The sequence below is a fragment of the Phyllobates terribilis genome, unplaced genomic scaffold (genome assembly GCF_046119375.1).
Source record: "Phyllobates terribilis strain yellow unplaced genomic scaffold, ASM4611937v1 Scaffold_2__4_contigs__length_985480577, whole genome shotgun sequence".
Taxonomy (NCBI): domain Eukaryota; kingdom Metazoa; phylum Chordata; class Amphibia; order Anura; family Dendrobatidae; genus Phyllobates; species Phyllobates terribilis.
In genome coordinates this window covers 182,718,427-182,739,784 of record NW_027362762.1, presented here as the reverse complement: position 1 = coordinate 182,739,784, position 21,358 = coordinate 182,718,427, and the positions used below count along the sequence as shown (strand labels likewise).

Genomic DNA, 21,358 nt, shown 5'->3' with positions numbered 1-21,358 from the left:
AGTGTATTACTAACTGGAAGCAGTGATGCAGTTTTAACCCCTTTCCGACGTGGTCAGTAATAGTACGCACCATGTCGGAAAGGCCAGTTCAGCAAGGGCTCCGGCGCTGAGCCCACGCTGAACCGGGCACATGTCAGCTGATTATTACAGCTGACATGTGCGCGCAACAGCTGCGGGTGAAATCGCAATCCACCTGTGGCTGTTAACTAGTTAAATGCCGCTGTCAATCTCTGACAGCGCCATTTAACAGCACCACACCGGAAGCGCTTCACGTGATCGCAGGTCACTGATGGGTGGGCATGGCAACCCGGGGTCTGCAGCAGACCCCTGTGGTTGTCAAGTAAAGATTGCTACGAGATCTGCTCATCGCCTGTATGTAGCAGAGGGGATCAGAAAACTGCAGCTTCTAGTCTTCTATGGAGACTATTGAAGCAAGCAGAAAGTGTAAAAAAATGTTTTTAAAAATATTAAAAAAATATAAAAGTTTAAATCATCCCCCTTTTGCCCCATTCAAAATGAAATAATAAAAAAAAAACCACATACACATATTTGGTACCGCAGTGTTCAGAATCGCCCGATCTATCAATATAATAAAAGAATTAATGCGATCGTTAAACGGCAAAGTGAGAAAAAAATTCCAAACGCAAAAATTACGTTTTTTTGGTCACCGCAACATTGCAGTAAAATGCAATAATGGGCGATCAAAACATCGGATTTACCCCAAAATGGTATCATTAAAACTGTCAGCTCTGCACACAAAAAATAAGCCGTCACCCGGCCCCAGATCTCAAAAAATGGAGATGCTATGGGTTTTGGAAAATGGCGCCATTTTTTTTTTTTTTTAGAAATCTTTGGACTTTTTTTCACCACTTAAATAAAAAAGGACCTATACATGTTTGGTGTCTACGAACTCGTAATGACGTGGAGAATAATAATGGCAGGTCAGTTTTAGCATTGAGTGAACGTGGTAAAAAAATACAACATCTGTGCAATTGCAATTTTTTTGCAATTTCACCGAACTTGGAATTTTTTCCCGTTTTCCAGTACACAATATGGTAGAACTAGTAACGGCGTTTAAAAGTACAACTCATCCCGCAAAAAATAAGCTCTCACATGGCCATATTGAATGAAAACTAAAAAAGTTCTGGCTCTGGGAAGAAGGGGAGCAAAAAACGAAAATGCAAAAATGGAAAATGCTCCGGTCATTAAGGGGTTAATCCCAAATTATTATTCTTTGCTCTGGACTGGAAGTGCTTACATTAATGCAGGGTATTATAAAGGATTCTGGTAGAATATTGAGGGTGTGACATGGAGACGTGGTTTTTAAAAGGAGCAACGCTTATGTCTGTGAAAATTCAGGACTTTCTGACAATTTTGGTTCAGCTGTCCAGATAAAAAGAAAATACCGTAGTTTGGCAACCCTGAATAGCAATAGAGTTTATCTGACTTGAGTAGATTAGGTTAGAAGTGTATGATGTACTGTAGATATTGCTTTTGGCAACAAATCTGTTTAATCAGATGAAAGGCATTAAAACCTCAACTTTGATAACTGACATCAAAATCTCACTGATAAGTAAAGAAAGTGAGGTTTAGGGCCGTGGTGTGCAGCCATTGTAAAGGCTGTGATTTTCCAGTCAGAGTAGGGGCAGCAATGCTTAGCATTGAGTATATTCTTGTTATGGTGGACACTTATTTAAATTACGTATAACTGTTGCTTCAGGAGAGTATGCAGCCCAAAGTCTGTATCAGCCTCTTTCTCTTCCTTCTCCACCTTCCCCTCTGAATGGCTTTCTCAAGAAATGAAAAAGCCATCCAGCCACAAGAAGGTGTACCTTAATTTTGGATGGTCCCTTTCTCTAAAGACTCGCCTCTGAACTTGCCTAAACAGACCTCATGAAAAGTTTTATTTAAATGCTAAGCCTGGGATCCATCTCTTCCCTAGTTCACATGAGGTCTGTTTGGGCACATTGAGGGGTGAGTCATTAGAGATAGAAACCATCCAAAATTAAGGTACACCTTGTTGTGGTTGGCTGGCTTTTTTATGATCTAAAAATGTTAATTAAGTACTTAACTTTTTTTTTATGTGTATAGCAATAGTGGAGTTCATGTATTCTGTAATCGCAGTGTGCTGATGCAAAATATATGTATATGTTTGTATACTAGTCAAAGCGTATGTGTACTGTACATTTATTCTAATGGTGTGAGAGCTGTTTTTTTGTTATAACTGATTCAATGTTTTCAGAAAACTCCTTTAAGTTTACAAGCTTCAATGACCAGAGTATCTTTTTGTCAGCAGACCTCCACCTCCCTGTGCCCATTAAAAAGTGCAAAACTATCACACAGGAAATGTTTAACTTTAAAAACTTTGCCAGATTTGGGTTCCTAAATCTATGTGTGTGTATAACCCTCCTCACTTCTCCTTCCTCCTTTCTACTTCTGCCCATGATTTATCGCTCTCTTTTGCAATTTAAACTTTAAAATGCCATCTAAAAGCATGTTTTCAGATGGACAATAAATATCAAGCAGGCCAAAAACTTTACTCCTCAGTGGTTTATACCTTTTAATAACGAACTGAAAAAATGGTAACATAGCAAGCTTTCAAGACTACTTCATCAGGCCTATAGTACTTTGCAATGTCTGATATTGACTGTACATGTCCTCTCTGAATTGCAAAAATAAGTTGCAGCAATAAAAATTATTATCAAACAAAATCTAAAAATCTAAAATATTTGTACATAACGGGACATAGAATAGTGCAGTAACGAGACAACTTGTGAAGCAGAACTATCAGAAGGGGAGAAACAGTTGTGGCAGTAAATATTGGTGAAGTTCATAGATAAGGAATAGTGTTGAGCGAGCACTAAAATGCTCGGGTGCTCGAAGCTCGAGACGAGCTCACCGTGATACTAGGGTGCTCGAACCGAGCAACGAGCCCAATATTAGTCTATGGGAGACCCGAGCACTTTTGCGGCGGCAGTCTGTAGAAAGCCTAAAAATTGCCCAAAACGATAGTGACAGTGCTCAAAAGACATGGGGACAGCATGGGCATCGCCCCAGGAAGCATTTCTGACCCCCAGGTCACTGCGGTCAACAACGTGGTCAGAGGTATTAAGCCACTTTTACGGGCTCACAATAAAACGTTCAAAAACGAAACTGAAATGGTTTTCCTGTGAGATATGTCAATGCCCCTGGGAAAAGTGGTGGAGGTCACAGTAGCTTAACAAGACGGTATTAATGCCTCTTGGATGAGACGTGAAGGTCGCAGTAGCTTAACAAGACGGTTTTAATGCCCCTTGGAAGAGACGTGGAGGTTGCAGTAGCTTAACCACACAGTTTTAATGCCCCTTGGAAGAATGGTAGAGGTAGCAGAAGCTTTACAAGACAGTTTTAATGCCCCTGGGGAAAGTGGTGGAGGTCGCAGTAGGTTAACAAGACGGTTTTAATGCCCCTTGGAAGAATGGTGGAGGTCGCAGTGGAATAAAAAGACAATATCAATGCCCCTGGGAAAAGTGGTGGAGGTCGCAGTAGCTTAACTAGACGGTTTTAATGCCCCTTGGAAGAGACGTGGAGGTTGCAGTAGCTTAACAAGACGGTTTTAATGCCCCTTGGAAGAGATGTGGAGGTTGCAGTAGCTTCACAAGACGATTTTAATGCCCCTTGGAAGAGACGTGGAGGTTGCAGTAGCTTAACAAGACGGTTTTAATGCCCTTTGGAAGAGACGTGGAGGTTGCAGTAGCTTAACAAGACACTTTTAATGCCGCTTGGAAGAATGGTGGAGGTCGCAGTAGCTTAACAAGATGGTTTTAATGCCCCAGGGGAAAGTGTTGGAGGTCGCAGTAGCTTAACAAGACGGTTTTAATGCCCCTTGGAAGAATGGTGGAGATAGCAGTGGAATAAAAAGACAATATCAATGCCCCTGGGAAAAGAGGTGGAGGTCGCAGTAGCTTAACAAGACGTTTTTAATGCCCTTTGGAAGAGACGTGGTGGTCGCAGTAGCTTAACAAGACGGTTTTAATGCCCCTTGGAAGAGACGTGGAGGTTGCAGTAGCTTAACAAGACAGTTTTAATGCCCCTTGGAAGAGACATGGAGGTTGCAGTAGCTTAACAAGACGGTTTTAATGCCCCTTGGAAGAGACGTAGAGGTTGCAGTAGCTTAACAAGACGGTTTTAATGCCTCTTGGAAGAGACATGGAGGTGGCAGTGGAATAAAAAGACAATATCAATGCCTTTGGGAAAAGTGGTGGCGGTCGCAGTAGCTTAACAAGACGGTTTTAATGGCCCAGGGGAGAGTGGTGGAGGTCGCAGTAGCTTAACAAGACGGTTTTAATGCCCCTTGGAAGAGACGTGGAGGTCGCAGTAGCTTAACAATACGGTTTTAATGCCCCTTGGAAGAATGGTGGAGGTCGCAGTGGAATAAAATGACAATATCAATGCCCCTGGGAAAAGTGGTGGAGGTCGCAGTAGCTTAACAAGACAGTTTTAATGCCCCTTGGAAGAGACATGGAGGTTTCAGTAGCTTAACAAGACTGTTTGTTTAAATTCCCCTTGGGAGAGCCATGCAGTACAGCATCTTAAAAACATTATTCCCATTATTGGGGAGTGGGTCTCCCATAGTCTTTGCCTGTGCCTTCCAAGCAAAAGCTGCCAACAATTAGGATGGAGGAACTTGCAATGCTGGCAACACGGACCAAGGTCACCCTGGTGGTATAGTGGTGGTGGAGGCTAAGGATAAGGAGAAGAGCAAAATACAGCCGAAATGAGGAAGCGCATACCCATGTGTGGGTTGAAGCGGTGCATGGGAATACACCTCCCGAAATAACACAGTGGATTTGTCTTTATGTTACTCTGCTGTCATTTGGTGGTGATGAGAAGTCTGGCCCAATCCAGCCCTTGTTCATTTTGATAAGGGTCAGCTTGTCAGCATTGTCAGTTGACAGGCGAGTGCGCTTATCTGTTATAATTCCCCCAGCGGAACTAAAAACAAGTTCCGATAACACGCTAGCGGCAGGGCAGGCCAGAACCTCCAAGGCGTACAGAGCGAGTTCATTCCAAGTGTCCAGCTTGGATACCCAATAATTAAAAGGCACAGAGGAATCACGGAGGACGCTGGTACGGTCGGCAAGGTAATCCCTCACCATGTTTTGAAACTTTCCACTCCTTTTGAGAGTACCCTGCACCTCAGGGCCTGTAAGCTGGGCGGGTCTCAGAAAACTGTTCCAGAACGTTGACAGTTTTCCCCTGCCTCTGCTGGATTGGAGTCGCGTCTCTCTCGCCTGTACGCCTTGGTTGGGCAACGAACTGTGACCTCTGCCGCTAGCGTGTTCAGATGGGAATTTTTTTTTAACAGTTCTGCAGCAAAGGCCTTCGGGTACTGCCCCATTTTTGTAGACCTCTCCACCTCAGGAATAAGTGAGTGAAAGTTCTCCTTGTAGCGGGGGTCTAAAAGTGTCACCAACCAGTAATGACTGTCACCCAACATTTTGACAACCCGAGGGTCACGCTTAAGGCAGCGTAACATAAAGTCAGCCATGCGTGCCAGACTGGTAATGGGCAAGACTTCCGTGTCCTCACCAAGATGACGACTGACCATGCTCTCCTCCTCCTTCTCCCCCTTGTCCTCAGGCCACCCACGCTGAACCGACGGTATGACAGTTGTACTGGTACTACCATCTACAGCGCATGATACCAGCTCCTGTTCTTCCTCCTCCTCCTCCTCTCCATCATTGTCCCCCAATGCACATTTGGATGAGATGAGGCTGGGCTGTGTGTAATCACCCGCTACGGCTTCTTGATCCATCTCATCATACTCTGGCTGCAATGCCTCCTCTGCAGAGAGAGTTGCAAAAGACAGACAAGTGGGATGCATACGCTAATGATAGTCATCACCACTCACCATCTTGGTGGATTCCTCAAAGTTTGTCAGGATGGTACATATGTCAGACATCCAGGTCCACTCCTGAGGTCTTATGTGTAGAGTCTGACCTGAATATCGATGGCCTTTTTGCAGCTGGTACTCCACAACTGCTCTCTTCTGCTCACCAATCCTTTGCAACATGTGGAGGGTAGAGTTCCAACGTGTGGGGACATCACACACCAGTCGGTGTGACGGAAGCTGCAAACGCTGCTGCAACACAGCAAGGGCGGCAGAATCTGTAGCCAACTTGTGAAAATGAGCTGACAGGCGGCGTACTTTGACGAGCAGATCTGGCAACTCGGGGTACAATTTAAGAAACCGCTGAACCACGAGGTTAAGCACACGAGCCAGGCATGGTATGTGTGTGATCTCGCCTCGCCTCAGAGCTGCTACCAGGTTACGGCCATTGTGACACATGACCATGCCTGGATGTAGGTTCAGCGGTCTCAGCCACAGATCTGCCTGCTCTTTCACAGCTGTCCACAAGCTTATGAGTTTCAGCACAGCCTGTTGCTGCTTGGCTGAGGCAGTACTGCAGTGCTTCCAGCTTGTAACTGATGTGGTGATATCTGAGATGGAGGCTGAACATGAGGAGGAGGAGGATGATGCACAGGAGCTGTACACTGTGGGGGCAACTCTGACTGACATAGGGCCCATAATCCTCGGTGTGGGGAGGATGTGTTCCGTCCCAAGGTCCGACTGGGTCCCGGCTTCCACTATGTTTACCCAGTGTGCCGTCAGGGAGATGTACCTTCCCTGGCCACAAGCACTTGTCCACATGTCGGTTGTTAGGTGGACTCTCCCAGTAACTGCATTGTTGAGGACACGGCAGATGTTTTGGGACACGTGCTTGTGTAGTGCGGGGATGGCACACCGGGCAAAATAGTGTCGGCTGGGGACCGAATACCGAGGGACGGCCACTGCCATAAGGTTGCAGAAGGATTCCGTCTTCACCAGCCTAAAAGGCAGCATTTCCAACGCAAGCAGTCGTGAAATGTGCGAATTTAGGACTGTGGCCTGTGGGGCGTTGGCTGCGAATTTGCGCTTTCGTTCAAAGCTCTGGGATATGGACAATTGAACGCTGCGGTGGGACATGGACGTGGATGTTGATGCTGTTTCTTGAGAAACTGCCATAACAAGTGAAGACTGAGAGGAGGGGGCATCTTTGCATGCAGTATGGACAGGGGATTGCCTTGCACGCACAACAGGGGTTTCTATCACACGCACAATGGAAGAAGCACTGGTGACACCCACTGACACTGGTCGTGGACCCTGGGGTTCGCCCCACAAAGTCGGGTGCTTTGCTGCCATGTGCCTGATCATGCTGGTGGAGGTCAGGCTGGTAGTTTTGTCACCCGTGCTGATGCTGGCATGGCAGGTGGTACAAATGGCCTTTTTGGGGTAATCGGCAGAGTATTTAAAAAAATTCCAGACTCTGGAAGACCTACCGGTTGTACTGGCAACATCCCTCGTGTTGGTGTTACGGGGAACTGTTGCCTGCCTTCTGTGTGCGGCCACCACACTGCTTCTTCCTGCCTGTTGGGGTACTCTGCCTCCCTCCCCCTGTGTGCTGCTGGCCTCGCTCTGCGTGTCCTCCTGCCACATTGGGTCAGTTACTAGATCATCCACAACCTCCTCCTCTTCCACTTGCGCACCACGATCCTCCTCCTCACTTCGTGGCAATTGTGTCTCGTCATCGTCCACCTCTTGTGACAAATTGCCTGCGTCACCTTCCTGTGGCCGTGGCTGTTCAAATATTTGGGCATCGCTACATGGGATCTCCTCTTCCACCACTTCAAGCGGAGCAGGCGAGGGGCACAAATATGGAAATGGACCAGTGAACAGCTCTTCAGAGTGTCCAAGTGTGGGATCAGTTGCTGTCTGACGACACTCGGCACGGTGGGAGGAAGGAGCATCAGGGTGAGGAGGAGTATGCGGTCGAGACTCACGGCTACTAAAACTTGACCGTGTGGAAGACAGACTGGAGGTGGTGGTGCCCAGGTAACTGGAAGTATTATCTGCTATGCAATTAATAACCTGTTCACACTGATCAGTTCGCAATACTGTTGTTGTAGTGTGCTTCCCTAGTAATTTGGTCAAGAAGTGGGAGTGAGAAGATGTGGCTGTTGGTTGTGGCACATTTTCACCTTGGCCACAGCCCCGTCCTCTACATGCACCATCACCAGAACGTCCAGTTCCACGTCCCTTGGCACGCACCTTGCCCATTGTAAATGAAGTAAAATAGCTTACACTCGCACTATCAATGGAAAAAGGGTAATAAAAAGGAGATTAGAACCGTGGAAGAGGAAAACCACAGTTCTATTTGTCTGGCCTACACCAGAATCTTTTAAACAGATATATTTGTGTCTGAACAGACAGGGAAACACTATTACTGTTTTTTTTTACGTAAAACAGGCCAAAAGCTGGATAATACAAAGATTTGCAAAACCACAGTTCTAATTTACTGGCGTATACCAGACTTTTTTAAATAGATATATATGGGGCTGAACAGTCAGCGACACACTTTTTTTATGTAAAAAAGACCCAAAAGTGAATAATACAGAGATTTGACCTGTGTAACTGCAAAACCACAGTTATAGTTATGTGGCGTAAAACCAGAATCTTTCAAACAGATATATTGGTGTCTGACCAGTCAGGGAGACACTATTACAGGTTTTTTTTTTACGGCAAAAAATGCCAAAAACAGGATAATACAGAGATTTGACCCGTGGAACTGCAAAACCACAGTTCTATTTTTCTGGCCTACACCAGACTCTTTTAAACAGATATATTGGTGTCTGAACAGTCAGGGAGACACTATTACAGTTTTTTTATGGCAAAAAATGCAAAAAGCAGGATAATAGAGAGATTTGACCCGTGGAACTGTAAAACCACAGTTATAGTTATGTGGCGTACACCAGACTCTTTTAAACAGATATATTGGTGTCTGACCAGTCAGGGAGACACTATTACAGTTTTTTTATGGCAGAAAATGCCAAAAGCAGGATAATACAGAGATTTGACCCGTGGAACTGCAAAACCACTGTTCTATTTTTCTGGCCTACACCAGACTCTTTTAAACAGATACATTGGTTTCTGAACAGTCACAGACACACTCAAAATTTTTTTTTTTTTGGGGGGGGGGGGGATACCAAAAGGTTAATAAGACGCAAATTTAGACAGTCTGACTGAGGGAAAAAAATACAGGATTTAGATGAAAAAAAAAAAAAAATTTCCTGGCCCCTGAGACCGGGGCGATAAGTCTAGCAATTTGACCAACAGGAGCACACAGGACTGTAATGCAGCGTTTGCTGGTATAACCACTGCATCTCCTATACAGCCTGCCTGCCTGATATCTGGGATGGATATTAGTCCCGAGAAGGACTGTTTGATTTGGCAGGCTTTAGAGACCCTACACTACCTATTTCGCACTATATATCTCTCCCTAACTCAGCAGCACTGACCCTACACTGGCTGATCCGGAGCGACTGTGTCCAAGATGGCAGCACCCGGTTTTAAATACTCGAGGTGACGCTGTGCGGCCAGCCAATCACTGTAATGCCCACAAACAACATTGCTGCGGCATTACAGTGACTGGCTGGCAATCCCTGCATGTTCATTGGCTCTGTAAAGAGCGCCAAACGTGCAGGGCAGAGACCCGAGCTCCCGCCCGAGTAACCCGGAAATGCTCGGTACTCACCGAACATCCTGAGTAGCGTGATGCTCGGGCGAGTAACGAGCAGTGTTGAGCATGCTCGCTCAACACTAATAAGGAACATTAAAGTTTTATTGTCTTCTGTGTCAAATGTCATTATAAGTTTGTACTTATAGCTTGGCATGCCAATGTGAGGACTTTTAGGATTGCTATAGATGGCAATAGAGTTCAAATCCTTTTTCTCTCTATAGAGGCAATTTGCATATTTAATTTCTCAGAGCAGCATTATAAGCCTCCTCATATTGGCATGCCAAGCTAGGCATGTCACTTTCCACAAGGAGAAACGCTACCCCTTAGATTCCTCTCGTACAGCCAAATCAGATCTCATACTTTGCACTGACGAGAACGCAAACCCCAAAAAACGTGTCTGCAAATTGAGATTCTAGTTTGGCTTTCATCTTAAGTCATATTGCAAGGTTCGTTAAATGGTTGATAGTGACTTAGATAGTGACTCCTCTCATTGGCATGCATGGCTAGGCATGTCACTCTCCACAAAGTGAAACATTACCCCTTAGATCCCACAAACATTTTTGTAGCCCTGATCACAGCATCACGAACATGAAATTGATGGTATTGAAAAGCAACTTCAAATCTTAGAATGACAGAAGAATCTGGGAGTACCCACTTATGACAACCATTGTAAAATACAGAGCAGGAATGAATGTTTTGCATGGATTTATGTCTTTCTACATCAATTAAGGAATGTGCTATTCAGACTATTTTAGGGCATCACATCCCTGGAGCAACCTCAATCAGAGGACAATAAAACTTTTACTCCTTGAACTATCTATGAACTTCACCAATATTTACTGCCACAACTGTTTTTCCATGTCCCACACTGACACTGATAGTTCTTCTTCACGTCTTGCCTTATTTACTACACTATTCTGTGGCCTGTTGTGTATAAGTTTGTGACTATTCACCTATCAACCACTGAGGACTCTCAAATTTTAATATTTTTTTATTTACTGGCTAACATGGTACAAAAATATATAATACCCCAGTGGGGTATCAAAACTCACATTTCTTTTACTTTACAGATAAAAAATGTCAAAACGTTTTAGGGTCACACCAACCCCTTCTACAGGACAAACTATCTTAACATTATTACTTAAATGTTAAATAAACTACGCTAAGATCAGCAACTCATTCTCGTGACATATTGTTAGGCGTTGCTATAAAAAGCTCAAATACACGAGTATCATATATACAAAACTATTAATAATTAATTAAAAATTAATTAAAAAAATTAATAGTATACAATGTACCAACAATACAATCAGAATGTATTCTCAAACTAGGTTTAATAAAATCAATAATTTCGAACATACTTCTGATACACTTTCATGTTGGGTTATGAAAATATACTTTTAGATGTATAAAAGCACAAACCAGCTGATTTTGTGTAGACCTGCGCAAATGTGTTTGGGGGCGTCCTGACTCTTTTCTAATAGCATCTACTGGGGAGATAGGGATTGGTAGTGTTGGATTTAACTGACTGGCAGCAGTTTACTCCATTCTTCCTTCTGAGGACACATGCACACTTAGATAAGCCAAAGACGCATGTGTACGAGGGTTCAGGAGTGATAGCTGTCAGCTGAACGAGCATCTGGTCTACAGCTATGTAATGTGTAATGTCAGCCTTAGACCATCTCTTCAGTTACAACATAACCCCAATCTGACTGCGATTTTAAACTTACAGATCACGTCACACCATTATTTTGTTATCCTTTGCCTATTAAATTGTAAGCTCATTGGGACAGGCTTTTCTCCTACTATAGTTAGCCATCTTGTATCTGTATTAGGACTCCAATTTATGTTTTCTTCAGCATTGCAGAGTATCGCCAAATATTATAGTGTTATATATATATACACAATGACTAGAATTATATTTTCATGTTAATTTCCATGATAATCCAATTCCATAAAGACAACCCCCTATACAAACTCATTTTGATTGATTCTACAATGAATTACGCTTATTTGGAATAGTAACTTACCTGTTTCAAAACTATGTCCATTTCTCCTTTACAAATAGTCTTGAATGACTGTATAATGCCCATTGGGTTATGTTGAGCCATTGTCTGTATATAAAACAAATGTCTTGTAAGAAAAGATAGAGTTACTGCTTATAATGTCACTAAGGCTCTGTACTACCAATATTTTTTCTTACTGAAACCGTCACTGATCGCAGATGTCGTGTTAACAATTTATCACAGGTGAGTCTTGTAGATGCCTGAACCAAAGCCATACGCAAAACACGCGTCGGTACTGGGCATTTTAGTCTGCTAGTTGGTCCATTTATGATGCCTTTCAGTGGGTAGGAGTGCATCTATACTAGTGTACTTCACTGAGAGCTCAAGCTGTGAGTTTTCTTCATAACTGAGCTTCTTCTACAAATATTTATTATATATTTACTTGTTTTCAGTATGATGCTTTGATATTGCTGTATTCTGCTCAGAGCTCTCCTAATTTGAGGGGGTTCATAATTGAGAGTTTTTATAATAATTATCATGATATTTATTCTTATAATCATGTTTTAGGTCCCTTGATTACATTTTTCGTTTACACGTGTGTATAGTGCTGCAACCCCACTGTTTGACTAACTGATTTGACTTATTATTTTCCATAGCATGACTTAACATTAACTACATTGCCTTTTCTTTTTTATGGGTTTTATAAGGTGTTTTTTATATATTTTTTTCTTCTAGTTTTTTATCTGTATATAATTTATAACTAATAAAATTTGGATATAGGTATGTTTGCTACTTATTTAGTTTTTTTGGGGAGTTATTGATATGTCTAATTCATTTTTTGGATACTCCAAGAAAGTTTTTATTAGTTTGGTTCTTCTTAGCATGGATCTTTTTGTCCAGTTTTGGTTACTGAGTGTTGAAATAGCAAATACATACAGTATGTCAGATATTTGTACTAGGGCTGTGTTAAGTAATCCTATACTATATTTTAGAGTTGGTATGAATCGATTAGCAGAACCTGGAATATTGACCACGTTAGTAATTCGTGGCCGCTTGACAGGAGCTTTGAGAACCACTTTCTAACTGCCGGCATCCGCGGCTCTTCTTTTGATTAGCCGGCCTAGTGTAACGTCACATGTGCATCACACCGTAACAATGATGTCACACCAGGCCAGCTAGTCAAAAGAGGAGCTGTGCGTGCAGTCAGGTCAGAGGAGGTTCTTAGGGCTCCAGTCCAGCAGCCAGAGACTACTGACGAGGCTTGTGAACCAAGTCCTGCAAATAGATTTGCTATAGCTCTACTGTATCGTTAGTAAGTCTAAACTACATGACCTCATCTGAATGTTTGTGAGAATACTGTGAAAGACTAAACAGAGTTTTGTTATCTACTGCAACCATGGAAATTCCAAATGCTTAACCGACCATATAAATAATTGTGAGAAAGTGTTGGAACATAATGATATGGTACTTGTGCCAAATTTTTGCTGCCAGCAATGCCTCGGAGTATGCCGTATGCCTGTGTCTTCCCTGGTAAACTAATATGTGTTTACTTAGTAAACTAAAGTATAATTACAAGATAGCTTGTAAAATATATTTGGCTTAGAGGGAAGATTCATACCCCCCGACATAGCAACAGGTTTCAGGCATGGGAGAAAACCTTGATTCAATTTAAGGTCTGCACAAGTTATTACCCATCCACTGCATAGTGTTAGATTGGTGTGGGTCTAATAGTTGAGACCTATATAAAATGCTAGAGGTGGAGACTTGTGTTCCTCTTTCACCTTTGGCTGCAAGACCCCAGCCAGAAGAGGTTAAAGGGAATCTGATGGAGTGCAACCTAAAATTAATCCCTGACTCACACATCCTCACAGACACTGCCAGTGCTCTCTCATATGTCTTCTGTCTGCAACGCTCGCTCCGCCCGCTGCACACTGAGTAGAGGATGCAAAGAGGAGAGCGGGAAAAAAGCACATCCAATCTCACATTGTGTGTGCGCTTGTGTGGCTTCTGCAGTGCAGATATGCCAGGCCGGGGATTGAATTCAGGCAGAGCTTGCTTTGGCCGAGCGAGTGCTGTCAATCAAGCGTACATAAGGCTATGTGCCCACGATGCAGAAATGCTCCGGATTTTTCCTGAGCGTTTCTGCATCTCCCTGGCAGAAAAAATGCATGCGGATAATACATGCATTTTTCCTTCCAGGGACATGCGGATGTGAAGCATTCTTCACATGCATTTCTGCATGCGGGTTGACAAGCGCTTTCCAAGCGATTTTAGCATCACTTGGAAAGTGCTTGTCAACTTGGTCACACTATATAAATCCATGCAAACAGCATGGATTTATATAGTGTGACCCCAAAGAATGGTTAAAAATAAAAAAATAAATCTATACTTACCTTCCGATGGCCCCCGGAGTCTTTCTTCGCTCCATCCTGGCTGCCGGCAGATCGCGGTACACTGAAGGACCTGCCGACGTCAGCATCGCGTGACCCGTCACATGACTATGACGTCAGCGCAGGTCATTCAGTCCACCGCGACCTGCCGGCATGGGAGGACGAGCGCAGCGGGGGCAGTCAGAAGGTAAATATAACATTTATTTTTTATTTTATTCTTTTTTTCACAGTTTCTATGGTACCCGGGTCTGGAGGAGAGTCTCCTGTCCTCCACACCTGGGTACCATCCGCACATTGGAATGCATGGAATGCGCATCTACATATACAGTGATGCGGAATCCATGCGTTCCAATGCAAGTCAATGGCGGCGAAAACGTAGCGCTTCCGCAAAATAATTGGTAGTGCTGCGTTTTTTTCCGCAATGATAATCCGCAGCGGAAATTTTCGCAGCATGTGCACAGCACATGCGGATTATCATTGGGGAACATGGCAGGCCTTCTACCATGTGTTTTTTAAGCGTTTCTGCAGCATTTTTGCCGCTGCGGAAATGCTTAAAAAAGGCATCGTGGGCACACAGCCTAACGGTGCACTGAGCCCTTGACCATGCCAGGGGTGTACTAAAGCTCCCTCATTTGCATATTAATTAGTTAGAAAAACTAAAGAAATGAAATTTGTATTGCAGGAGTGAGTTTTATATAGTTTATGTCCCTATGGGACTGTACAAGTTGTTTAAATCGAGTTTTGGATATGACAAACTCCCTTTAAATGGAGGTCAAGATTAGTGTTGAGTGAATTTGTTTGGCATTTCAAATTCGGGTTCGTGTTCGGGGTTCCGGCTTGTTCGCGCCAGAAAATCGGCTTCACGTGACAGCATGGCAAATCAGGGATGTTCGTGGGCGGAGCCCATTATTTGGCGCGAACAAGTCGGAACCCCGAACACGAACCCGAATTTGAAATGCCAAACAAATTCGCTCAACACTAGTCAAGATGTGCATGCTCCCTGCTGCTGTATTCGCAGTGTTTGGCACTGATGATGATAGCTAAATGCTGAGCAAAGGTGTTGTAACTAGATATATCAATAGAAGCCGTTATAGAAAACTGGTGCCTACAAATAACTACTTTAGAAGCATCTAGAACTTACTAGTTGGTTAAAAAGGTCAGGGATTAGTGGGAGAGGGTACTGATTATATACAGTTATGCGAATGAGCTCACGATAGTCAATACACGGGCTTAAACCGCCATCCTTTTTGGTCACAAACAAGTACCCTGCTCCAATCGGGGATTTAGAAGGGTGGATATACCCATTTTTCAAATTTTCCTGAATGTATTCCCTCATGACTTGCCTCTCTGGTTTTTACAGGTTAGAAATTTTGCCCTTAAGTAACTTTGCCCCTTCAATGAGCTGGATAGAACAGTCATAAGTTCTATGTAGAGGCAATTTCTGGGTGGCCTCTCCGGAGAATACCTGTGGGAACTCTGCCACATACCACGGGACATGGGATGTGGAACCTACTACTTTAGGAGGCTTGATAATACAAAGGGTTTGGTAGTTAAAGGATCACTTAACAATATCTCCCCTTTGCTAGTCAATAATAAGGTTGAGTTCGAAGCCAAGGGAGACTTAACACCACAACAGTAGGAAGATCCTGTAAAATAAAAAAGCATGCATCTTCCTTAAGCAGACAACCTGTGGTGATAGATACCGGTTAAGTGGTGCGATACCCAATACTCTGGGCAAAGGGAGAATTATCAAGAGAAGATAATGTTATAAAAGCATCCAAGGAGATAAGAGGAACCTCCAACTCCTTGGCCACGGCAGCATTTAAAAAACTTCTCAGCTCCGCAATCAACTAAAGCATAACCCTCCAGACTCTTACCTCTAAACGTGATAACAATGGGTAAAAGTCATTTCTTTGCTAGGGGTACCTGAGCGCCTAACTGGGGATCCCTGAACCCAGATAGGCACGGTCGTTTCCCTCCGGCTCCAGACATGGACATTCACGAAACAGATGGCGCGAGGAACCGCATAAGAGACACTGTCACCAACGCCATCTTTGCAGCCTTGACTCCCGAAAGGTATCAACGCCAACAAGGTACATGGGTTCTCCCTCAGCCTCAGGACTGGCAAAGGGTATGGATGAAGTCCACCCGAGTGACAATTTTTCTCGACATCTCTCCCGTCCCGTCGATCAAGTCGCACAGCTAAAGTAATGGTGGCCTCCAACGACCAGGGAGGAGAGTGGTCTTTAATATGTTTATTAAGCCCAGACAGGAAAGTACTACAAAGAGGTATCGTTCCAACCCGTCTCTATAGCCTACCTATGAAACTGGGAGCAGTAGTCCTCCGCAGTGAGGTCCCGCTGACACAATGCCTTAAGATGGGATTCAGCTAAGGCCACCCAGTCCGGTTCATCATAAATCTGCCCCATAGCCTTAAAAATTCATCCACTGACGAGAGTATGGGTGAACTTAAGGGTAATGAAAATGCTCAAGACTGTGGATCCCCTCAAAGCAGGGACATAACAAGACCCAACCTAGTACCTTCATTCCTGGAGGAAACAGGGCAAAGTTGGAAATATAATTTGCACCCCTCGAAATTATTAAACTGTTTCTGATCTCCCCCAAAAAATCAGGAAGGGGCACCTTAAGTTATATGGGAATGACCCCCACTGTAGGACTGGGGTTAGAACTTGCCTGTGTCGGGGGGACCCTCTGAGCCAGAGTCTGGCTATGCTGGCTCACGGTGTCCGTCAAATCCTGGAACATCCCCAAAAGACCCTGCATCTGGTCAGTAAGCTCCTTGACCAGATACATTTATTTATGTTTTTATATATATGGCTGTTTATTATGTTATGAGCTTCGCAGAGGGACCCACCAAGACCAACACCAAACCAGCAAAGGCGCAGCCACAGATGCACTTGACACAAGCTGCCCAGCTAGGCAACCCCTTGAGGGCCGGGAATACTCTTCACTCAGGTCCCAGTAAAAGGAAGGGGGACTTTGGTAGAGCCCTTCCTAGGCCCGCTGGGGTCTGGTGACGCGGCTGGTGCCTAGTCGAGGACTAGGTGAGTACCTCTGCAAGAACCCCAGGAAGTGAAACCAGAAGAGGAAATGAGAAAACTTCTGAAAAGATAGCAAAACGTAATGCTAACACCACTCACCACCAAGCACATAGGGAACTGCAAACTGCAATAAACAGCAAGGGACTGAGCATGGAGCAGGGTTAAATAACCTAATGATCAGGTGTTGATTACCTCCAAATCATCCCCAGGCAGCTACTCCCTGCTAGCTTCAGCAGCAGACTGAACATAATCCCACCACTGCTCAATACCAGAACCGCCAGTGTCCTGCGTCCTCACACATCCCACAACACAATAATGCAATGCTCCACAAGATTGGGATCATTTCCCTGCATGCATAATAGCTCCACCTCCAGGGTCAGGAAAATGGCAGCGCTTGTGACCGGAGTAGCGTAGCACCGGACCTGCTCCATTCCCAGGTGGAAGCATAGAACCACGATTCGTAACAAATTATAAATTGCAGTATGACTCGTGGTGTACCTGCTGGAAAGTGTACAGTGCAACCAACATTATATTGGTTGCAGTACACACAAACTTAGGATTCATGCAGATGTTCGTGCAAAATGGTCTGAGCATGGATCGATTATGGAAGGACTTGCCACTGATATCCCAAACCAAGCGTGACAACCTCATAAAAATATATGAAGCTGTGAGGCTCAGGTTGGGAGAGCCGAAACCCTTAACCCCTTTCTGACGTGGGGCGTAATAATACGTATCTGCGCCCTGGGCCTATAGGACCAAATACGTATTATTACGCCCTGGCGATCGCGCCCGCACAGAGGCTGGGCTGGAGCGATCGCCGTCAGGTGTCAGCTGATTGTCACAGGAGTGGTGCCGCACCGCTCCCAGCACATTGACCCCCGAAATGCTGCGATCTAAGTCGATGTGGCTAAGTGGCTAAGTGGCTTTTCTAAGTCGATCACAGCATTTCAGGTGCAGGCACTGGTAAGAGCGCGCCTCTTACCTTCTATCCGGCGTCCCATGCTGTGTATGCCAGGTCCGGATAGTTGATATGGTGACCCAATGTCGTCATGACGACATCCGGGTCACCATTCATCATCAAGATAGGTAGATCGTGCTCAGTGCACAATCTTGTGTGTGCAGAAGCTGCAGCCTGCACAGCATAGAGGATGCGGCTTCATCCTTATGCTGTGGAAGCGATTAGCCTGCAAAAAATGAAAATCCCATAGTGGGACAAAAAGTAAAAGTTAAAAAAAAGTCTCAAAAAGAGAAAAAAAATTGTAAAAATATAAACAAAAAAAATGAAAACATAATCCAAAAAAATGTATATACTGTACCCATAAATAAATATTATAATGAAAAAAAACAATAAAAGTACACATATTTGGTATCGCTGCGCCTGTAACGACCTGACCTATCAAACAGTCCAATTAGTTAACCCCTTTAGTGAACACGGTAAAAAATAAAAATAAAAAACAAAGCCAAAAATGATGCTTTATCATCATACTGCCAAACAAAAATTGGAATAAAACGCGATCAAAAAGACGAATGTAAATAAAAATGGTATCACCGAAAACGTCATCTTGTCCTGCAAAAGAAAAAGCTGCCATACAACTCCATCAGCCGAAAAATAAAAAAGTTATGGCTCTCAGAATAAAGCGATGCAAAAAAATTATTTTTTCTATAAAATAGTTTTTATTGCGCCAAAACATAAAAAATATATAAATGTGGTACCGCTGTAAACGTACCGACCTGAAGATTAACGCTGCCGTATCAATTTTACCACATGCGGAACGGCTTAAAAAAACAAAACAATTCCTGAATTGTTTGTTTTTGTTTATTCTACCTCCCAAAAATCGGAATAGAAAGCGATCAAAAAATGTCACGGTTGTGTGTCTAACAACGGTGAACCATGCGGTGCGGGGACTCGAGCATATCACTCGAGCACCCATGATACTTGGTGCATACCCAAGTACCCAATGCAAACTCAAGTAGCGAGTATTTGCGCTCAAGACTAATGACAACTTATTCAATATGATGGCCTAATGTTATAAAATTCTGTGTCGTACCTCTGAGTTCAAAATGTTCACTATATCCCTTGATAAAATCCTTAAGGGGTCTAGTTTCCAAAATGGGGTCACTTGTGGGGGGTTTCCATTGTTTAGATGCTTCAGGGGCTCTCCAAACGCAACATGGCGTCCGCTCTCGATTCCAGCTAATTTTGCGTTCAAAAAGTCACACAGTCCTTCTTACCTTCTGAACCCTGATGTGCGCCCAAACAGTGGTTTTTCCCCACATATGGGGTATCGGCGTACTCAGGAGAAATTGCACAACGAATTGCATGGTGCAATTTCTCCTGTTACCCTTATGAAAATGCAAAATTGGAGGCTGAAAAACATTTTTGTGGGAAAAATGTGAAAATTTAATTTTTACGGGTGAATGTTATAAACTTCTGTGAAGCACCTGGGGTTTCAAGGTGCTCACTACACATCTCGATAAGTTTCTGAGGGGTCTAGCTTCCAAAATGGTGTCACTTGTGGGGGGGGTTTCCACTGTTTAGGCACATCAGGGGCTCCCCAAACGTGAAATGGCATCCTCTAATTATTCAAGCAAATTTTACATTCAAAAAGGCAAATGGCGCTCCTTCCCTTCCGAACCCTGCCGTGCGCCCAAACAGTGGTTTCCCCCACACATGGGGTATCGGCTTACTCAGGAGAAATTGCACAACAAATTTTGGGGTCCATTTTTTTCCTGTTACCATTGCGAAAATAAAAAAAAATTGGGTCTAAAGTAACATTTTTGTGAAAAAAAATAAATGTTCATTTTTTTCTTCCACATTCCAAAAATTCCTGTGAAGCACCTGAAGGGTTAATAAACTTCTTGAATGTGGTTTTGAACACCTTAAGGGGTGCAGTTTTTATAATGGTGTCACTTTTGGGTATTTTCTGTCATAAAAGCCCCTCAAAGTCACTTCAAATGTAATGTGGTCCCTAAAAAATGGTTTTGTAAATTTTGTTGGAAAAATGAGAAATCGCTGGTCAACTTTTAACCCTTATAACTTCCTAATCCAAAAAAATGTTGGTTCCAAAATTGTGCTGATGTAAAGTAGATATGTGGAAAATGTTATTTATTAACTATTTTTTATGACATACTGTATGTCTCTGATTTAATGGCATAAAAATTAAAATTTTGAAAATTGCCAAATTTTCGATTTTTTTCACAAATAAATGCAAGTCATATCGAATAAATTTTACCACTATCATGAAGTACAATATGTCACGAAAAAAACAATCTCACAATCAGTGAGATTCGTTGAAGCGTTCCAGAGTTATTACCTCATAAAGTGACAGTGGTCAAAATTGTAAAAATTGGCCTGGTCATTAACATGCAAACCACCTTCGGGGATAAAGGGGTTGTCCGGTCCAAACCGATAAGTCTGCAGTCACTCTGTGGTATGACTGTAGACTTATGAATCCCCCCCAATGCATGCACTGTGCATTGCGGGGATTCACCAGTTTCTGAGTCAGGACAGGAGAGTATGTATGAATTATACAAACTCCTGGCCAGAGGTCGACTTGCGAGTGCGACCAGGCTCCATACAATTGCATTGAGCGAAGCCACGCCCGACTAGTTACATGGTCATCAGTAGAGGGCACAGCCTTGCTTCATTCAAGCATATGGAGTGAGGCCACGCCCACCGGACAGGCTCCGGCCGGGTGTATGTATAACACATACATACCGTCCGGTCCCGGCTAAGAAACAGGCAAATCCTCTCAGCACACAGTGCGTGCGCTGGGGGGGATTCATAAGTCTATAGTCACACAGAGTGACTTTAGACTTATCGATTTGAAACGAACAACCCCTGTAAAGATAGGTTTTCTGAACACCTCACAAGTATCAGTAATCAAGAAGGAACAAAGATGTCAGGAGCATCTCAGTACTTCAAAACTCAATGTAATGGACTTACTGCCAAAATTAAGTTGCATTAAAAGAGTTAGTAGGCCCAAGATACAGGGAGACTGGAGAAAAATCTTAAGGTAATTTCCCACAAAATGAGCCAAAAACACAGCGTCTTTCAGTTCCAGCAAAGTGGATAAGAATTACAGAAACTCATACCCACTTGTTTGTAATGACTCTATATAATATAGGAGTTTCACTTTTTGTATTGAAGAACTGAAATAAATTAACCTTTTGTTGATATTCTAATTTAGTGAGATGCACCTACTGTGTTTTTTAACTGTGTGTGTTACAATGTAGTGTACTAAGAAGTGTTTTCTGTAGAACTGATGGATGAATTTCCCATGATCTGTATCTTTGTCAGT

At 43.5% G+C, this 21,358-nt stretch overlaps 1 protein-coding gene across 1 annotated transcript in view; it reads right to left on the bottom strand.

Annotated features, from left to right (window-relative positions):
* Positions 1-21,358, bottom strand: part of STAT6 (signal transducer and activator of transcription 6) — a 202,675-nt gene that overhangs the window by 71,923 nt on the left and 109,394 nt on the right. The window contains exon 5 of the mRNA XM_073663346.1: positions 11,630-11,713. Coding sequence (XP_073519447.1) covers positions 11,630-11,713 — 84 coding nt within the window. The remainder of the gene's footprint in view (positions 1-11,629; positions 11,714-21,358) is intronic.